General features: G+C 42.8%; 1 protein-coding gene across 1 annotated transcript; it reads left to right on the plus strand.

Annotated features, from left to right (window-relative positions):
- Positions 1-775: 775 nt before the first annotated feature.
- Positions 776-1,450, plus strand: LOC311052489 (proteasome subunit beta type-6-like; the record flags this gene model as incomplete). Its single annotated transcript, XM_084067452.1, has 1 exon — positions 776-1,450. The coding sequence occupies one exon, from the start codon at positions 776-778 to the stop codon at positions 1,448-1,450; it is 675 nt and encodes a 224-aa protein (XP_083923578.1).
- Between the last annotated feature and the right edge of the window lie 6,072 nt (positions 1,451-7,522).

Raw genomic sequence — 7,522 nt, forward strand, 5'->3', positions numbered from 1 at the left:
CTAGTTATTATTATTGTCTTGGCCAGGCCGTAAGGCATGGCGAAGACTATGTTTTGCACCCTGTCTGTCCTTCCGTCCGTGTGTCTGTCTGTGAACAGCTAATCTCCGTATAAAGTATCCAAATAGTTTTTAACCACTTTACACTCTATAAATATCGGCTCTTTGAAAATAGCAGATCTAGAAGCATATTATAGATCTGCTATTTTCAAAATGTTATTGGAAAAGTTTGAAATATTAGTAACATTTTTTAAACAATCTTGCATGCGGGGAGGCCCAACAATTTTCAGATGGGGGTCTGTGGCCAAATACATGTGACTTATATTTGTGCCTCAAACTTATATTTTAATGTAGCAATTATTTCTTATCACCAGAATCCTCATCAGAATCTGAAAAAGTCGCACATGAACAATGAGATCACAACACAAAGTATATGACAAAAGTATGTTGTTTTAACATTAAAACATACTGTATCTACATTCGAGAGAAGTAGAGAGAGTGAGATCCAGTTATATTGTGATAGTAGTCATTGCTTGTTGAGTACAAGGCCCTGTCTCTCCAGCTCTTTAATAAACGGAACATTTATGTGAAAAAAACATTCTTTTTCCAGTGGCTCCGGCCAGCAAGCCGTGGGCATACAACGCTAAACGAGCGGCTGCACAAATCGGCATTGTTAGGGACAACGGTTTTGCGTTGCGTGTGTCGTCAGACCAGAGGTATGTAAGGTTATTTTCTGGATCAGAGCTTCCTCAGAAGCTGACGGGTCCTGCAAAACGAAATGTTTCAACCGAACGCTTGCAATAACGACCTGGTACCGGAGTGGACCGGGACAGAGGAGGTCAGCACCGGCACCAGCATCATGGCCGTGGAATACGACGGCGGGGTGGTGATCGGGGCCGACTCCCGCACCACCACCGGTCCGTACATCGCCAACAGAGTGACGGACAAGCTGACCCCCATCCACAACCGCGTCTTCTGCTGCAGGTCCGGCTCGGCCGCCGACACCCAGGCCATCGCCGACGTCGTGGCCTACCAGCTGGGCTTCCACGGCATCGAGATGAACCAGCCTCCGCTGGTGGAGACGGCGGCCAACCTGTTCCAGAGGACCTGCTACCGCTACAGAGAGGAGCTGACCGCCGGGATCATAGTGGCGGGGTGGGACAAGAGGAAAGGGGGCCAGGTGTATTCCGTCCCCTTAGGGGGGATGATGGTGAGGCAGCCCGTGTCCATCGGAGGAAGCGGGAGCACGTACATCTACGGCTTCATGGATTCCAACTACAAGTCCGGGATGAACAAGGAGCAGTGCGTGCAGCTCACCGCCACCGCCCTGGCGTTGGCCATGGAGCGGGACGGCTCCAGCGGAGGGGTCATCCGGCTGGCGGCCATCTCGGAGAGCGGGGTGGAGAGACAGGTGCTGATGGGGGACCAGCTGCCCAAGTGTTCTACATATTAAAAGAAAATGTAAACATATAAAAAGAAAACTATTGTACGCAATTAGTGTACAAAAACAAGGGAACCAGGAGACCTGGTACTGCCAGACCCCTAGTGGTTGAAATCTGAATGGCCGGACTTCGCATGACGTGTGTGCAGAGGAAAAGAGGGACCGACCGACCGACAAAGCCTCATGTAGGCCGACCCCCTGGGTCTGGCAATCATAGGTGTAAATATGTAATTTCACAAAAATAAGTCTATTTATTGTCAGAAGCCATCTTGTTTGAAATGCCTACTTGAGAAAAGCGCATCAAATGTGTGGAAGCACTTCCTGGACCCTACCCAAATAAAAGCCTGGAACTGGACTGGTAAGATGCAACCGGTGTTTAAAATGCCTCCAAGTACAAGATCTAGGGTCAGATTTACTGATTTATTGTGAAAAAACAAACCGGATGCTGAATCAGCCGCCAGGGAATTTGGTAAATTCATGCACCTTTCTGTGATATGGCAAAATTATCATACATTTGAGCATTTGGGGCATTATTGATCGTACAGACTACAAAGGGTAAGATTATCGCGGATGTTTCAATCACTGTATCCTTAAGCACTACTCGAGCCTGCCCTATATACATGCTTGTACACCGAATAGCAAAAGTAGCCGATCTACACGCCCACATGTCTCAGAGACCATTTGGAGGCCAGACTTTCACGTCGGTCATGTATGACGTCAGCACTATGACATCACATTTGGTCTCGTCAATATAGCACAGTAATCAGAGTATTCGGAGGCCAGTATGGAGCCATGTGGAACTCCATATTTGGGACAGCGGTAGCCTTCAGTGATGTCATCAATATGATGCCAGCCATCTCCATATTTGGGCGTATTTGGCCGGAGGGAGATGGCCAACATCTGACTACATTGTTGCCCCACACCAGGTTCTGGACAACTGCTGATTAAGACCGACTTCACTCTCGACGCTGCAACGCCGCTGGGCCCTCAACAACATACATGCCGATGTTGAAGTTCTATTGTGGTTGAAGGGTTCTCGAGATGTACAAAGGACCAGACCATCCACACTCTCTCTGCAGAAGGTCTGTATTTTCTGCTAGCCTCTTTCAAGAGCCAGGGTCATGAAGCACATGTTCAAGCATTTCAATAATAAAAAAAAAAAAAAGTCCAGAAGTTTCAAAAGTAGCAAAAATAGCAGAACTACAAACTCGAACCCCTATTTGTCATACAAAAAAAAAAGTATATAAGGGATTAAGCAAAGAAACGCCAGCACTTTTTAATTGTTGGATTTTTTTTTTTTTCACCAGTGATTAAAGGGAGAGATTATGTGTATTAAAAAAATCACACCCAGTGTGAAGAGAGTGGTGCCTTTGAAAGTGTAACTGGTTGCATCCTTGTGTTGCAATCAGCAACAATATGTTGTCATGTGACACGTGAAGCTTGACCAATCATACGGACGGACATACGGACACACGGACAAAGTCAAATGTAGGAGTGGTTGGCACCACTCAAAAATAACTTGGTGTGAGGATTGTATTTTACCTGTCCACTACTGACTGACTGGAGCCACTTTAACTTAAAGGGACAATGAAGTATGCCTTAAGCAAGCCATTTTGTGGACATCTTGTGGAGGCTTCTGTTATGCCCTGGACATAAGCAACTATGCTGACAATGTGTTTACGCACCTTGTATATGAGGAAAGTACAGGGAAATTAACTGCCAAAGATCTACCAAGCTCTCGACGATGTAAATCTATGAAAACCTTTTCGTCTACATTTAATCCCAAATAGGGATGCCACTGAAGAAAGAGCTTAGTCAGCAACAATGTGCTTCCAGGTACACTGTGTTGAGTGAAGTAGAAGGTTTCTGCAGGCCTTGGGTGCACACAGTGGAAGCAGTATAGACAATCTGACAGCCATATGGATGATTCAGGATTCAACCAGGTTCATTTGTCATGAGCTTATACTACTATGTAGATTCAAGAAGGTTCATTTGTCATGTGCTCATACAAGTATGTATATCCAAGAAGGGCTATTTGTCACCCGCTCATAAAAGTATGTAGATTCAAGGTTTATTTGTCACAAGACTCATACACACACGTAAGTAGATTCAAGGTTTATTTGTCACATGATTCATACACGGTTTATGTCACATGATAAGCGCTGAAGAGACAGTGGCCCCGATTCATAACGAGGGTCGTAAATATGGTGTAAATGAAGTTCGTAAAGGAGGTCGTATTTTTGGTACTCACTAACGGACGTGCAATTCATAAAGGGGTTCGTATATGACAGAGACGTGCGTATGACCAGGTGTAGGAGCTGATTAATCTCGAGGTCTGCATCCAACAGCATCCAAACTTTAACATCACTTTACGGCACAGTGTTGCCATGTCCGCTTATTATAAGCGAATTTGCGCTTATTTTTCTGTAAAGTTGCTTGTAAATATTGGTAGTGGGGTGCGGTTTTTTGGGCTTGTTTCTAAAGTGCAGTTGGTTATTTGGGCTTGCTTCACAATTGTTCAATTGTTTTAACCGGTGGTTCTCAAATATTTTTATATCATGGACCCCCAAGTTAATATGTAGGCTAATTTATCCCTATAAGCCCCATCTGAAAATGTTTTGAGCCAGCTGGAGGCAGATTTGTGTTGTTAGAATGTTTAAAAAATCTTCCAAATATTCCACATTTTATTACAAGATTTGTTTTTAAATATAGCAGATCTACAAGATCACAACTGTTTAATTAAAGTGCTTATAATAAATGGCCTGAGTGCCAGTTGCTTCTTTTGGGCTTATTTTCATAGACCTGGTTGCTTATTTCTCTCACACAATCTGGCAACACCGGAGTTTAACTTCTCGTCCAAACTTACAGCTGCCGGCCCGGCCGCAATGCCTTGACACTGACAGAGAACTTGAACATCATTCTGATCTATCTGGAAGCGAGTCCCACTATTGCACGATGGATCAGCTGAACGTAATGTGTAATGTTTACAAGGTTTAACCCATCCAGCAAATAATAGACTAATAACCTGGAAAGGATATAACATTGCTCACGTTTACCAGGTAAAAAGATTATGTTGAAAATAAATCCAGGGCATACAAGTGGAACGCTGCAATCCGATTATGGACCAAAGCTTATTGATTACTTATTGATTAAATTAGTTATTTTTTGATATCACTGTCCTACGTCTGAATGGGGAATAGTCTTCTGGAAACACCTTTCATCACTATAGTTTCCTCATCAGATGGTAACATTTATTAGGCTGTTGTGTGTGCCGTTCATGTGATCAATATACAGTAGAGTAGCCTACAGTAGGCTACTAGCCTACAAATGAATACCGCAGCACGGACACTGGAGATGCGTCAGTCCCTCCGCAGTTTCATTAAGGCATAGCCTATTTTCATTATTACGTGACACTTTGGCTGAGAATGGCTCGCTGGCAAACACACTGAGGGACATAATAATTCAGCTCAAAATGCAACTGATAGCCTCGAAAATAAATAAAAAGCGGTGGAATCTACATCATGTCTATATTATGGGTCACCAGACGTATCGACCCGGGACAATTCGACCCGGACAGGTCGACCCGCTTTCGACCCGCTTGGACCCGACAATTCGACCCGGACCGCGAGAGAGAGAGAGAGAGAGAGACAGAGACATAATAATAATAATATGTACATTGATTTACCAAACAATTATTATTTGTCTGTCAGGGTGAAACAAGCCCAAAGGCTTTCAAGCAAGCACAGCCATTGAGATAGACACCTCCTTACCTCAAGCCCTATTGTCTTCTTGATGTGATAAGGCTTTCAAGCACAGCCATTAGACACCTCCTTACCTCAGCTCTAAATCCTTACAGTGTGTCTATTATCAATTGGTTCAGCCTGGCGATCCTCAATCTGTGTTGTCTGACAATTATTCTTGCACTCACTTTATTCTCCCCTTTTCAGGTAAAGTGCAAAGTTGCCATGTTATAATAAGTTTCTATGAATGCTTTAGCTTCAAGACTGTATTGGTGTGGGACTGTGTTGATGTTTTTGTTGCACTTGTTACAAAGCTAATGGAGGCTAATGGAAGCTAAAGGGAGCCACCCAGAGGACGTTTACAGAACATCATAAAGTGACGTTCAGTCTTCACATTAGCAGCAGCTCAGTCAGTGTTGTCGTATATGAGATGCAAATATTATAATTGGGATTTCATTTATATTGCATATTTCATCTTACTTACATTTTGTTTACAGGTGAATATGTAGGCTACACAGCATATGACCGTGTCCTTAATCATGTTTAAGGAAGGATAGGCTATCATAAATGTTTAGCTTCAGCCTATTTCCTTTTGATCACCTCAAACACTGATGGATGTAAGACTTGTATACATGCTTAATGTCCCTTTAAAGTTAAAACTGTATATAGAATGCAGCTATATGCAGAGAAACACAGAGACACTGGCCATCAACAACATCAATCACATTCCTAAGGCTAGCAGCCATCATCAGCACCATCATCCATCCCCATAGCAGAGTATGACCTCTCCTAGGGGTTTTGTGAATAATCACATGAAGTATAAAAGTCTGATATATAAGAAAAGTTATAGTTATAATGGTAATGCCTTTATTGATCTTTTTTATTCCCCCATTTTTTTTGTATATAACTATTTTTGATAGTTTGATAGTATGACTGAAATAGTGCACATTCGATCAGACTCAGCCTTTTTGTAATATACATTTTATTTCACATTTTTTTGTATATACTACTATTTTTGACCTTTTTTTCAATCATTGAAATTGTTTTACACTGCCCTGTTTTGTCAAATAAAATAACAGTTACGTTAATTCATTTCACCTCTTGTGTTGTGTTTAATGGCAACTAGTGTAGATCTGCTACTTTCAAATGATTTTAGAGGAGAGGAGGACAAAACAGACAACATTACAATAAGGCATACATTATTATTTAATTTAGAAAAGAAGGTTTACAAAAACACTTCTTTAAAAAAAGTATGCAACTGGGGGAGCATGCTTACAACATTTACTCTTAAATATACTATAAATATACTCAGGACCTCCCTCACCGTCACCTTGTACCTTGTACTCTACTACCCTCTAGGGGTTACACAGAGATACTACTTCAGACAATTAGACCCGGTCGATTTGGGTCGAGCTGTCTCAAATTCGCGGCTGGGCGAATTGTCCTGGGTCGAGACGTCTGGTGACCATATTATACATAGGCTTTAAGCAATACATCGTTTGACATTTATTTTTTATTTTTTATGTATTTGTTTTGACAAATGTTGGGCACATATATATTTTATTTCAGGTTTGCCACTGTTGTAATTGATTTTGGCATGAAGAATAAAGTATTCTAAAGACATACGCACATTTCAGCCCTGGCAAGACTGCCTGGGGGGTGACGTGAGAACGTGCGCACCTGACGCACAAAACACAGACAAAAAAATCTTTATGAATCAGGTGTAGTGTGTACGATTTGTCCTAAATGCCGGTACGTACAAAATATGGTCGTAAAGCCCTTTATGAATCCGGCCCATTGACCGAGGAGAGGTACTAACTAGACTAGAGTCACACGAGCCAACCTCCAGGAGGTGCAAACACCTCTGAAATGCCTCTATACTGGTGACCAGCTCAGTGGCCTTGCGGTTAGAGTGTCTGCCCTGAGATTGGGGTTTCAGGGTTCGATCCCTGGCCGGGTTATACCAAAGACTATAAAATGGGACCCAATACCTCCCTGCTTGGCACGCAGCATCAATGGTTGGATTGGGGGTAAGTACCTGCGGCATACTAATATCATGTCCAGTGGGTGTACTTGTACATCAAGCTAAGGAAACCCTAACCCTATGGGCCACATGACTCGGCAGGGTGGGCAATGCTTACTTACTGGTGACCATGCATAAACACAACCGGCAGGCCATATAAATATGTGACAGGTCGCACCCGGGGTGATAAGAGTGAGTTAACTTATTTTATTTCCTCTCCATAATAAAGGACAAAAGTTTCGTCCATGACAAATTTCCCACAGCACGTCAGAGGGAATCCAGGCATTAAAACCATTGCGTGTGTGCGCGCGCACACACGCC

The sequence above is a fragment of the Gymnoscopelus microlampas genome (assembly GCF_963454915.1).
Source record: "Gymnoscopelus microlampas genome assembly, chromosome: 9".
Taxonomy (NCBI): domain Eukaryota; kingdom Metazoa; phylum Chordata; class Actinopteri; order Myctophiformes; family Myctophidae; genus Gymnoscopelus; species Gymnoscopelus microlampas.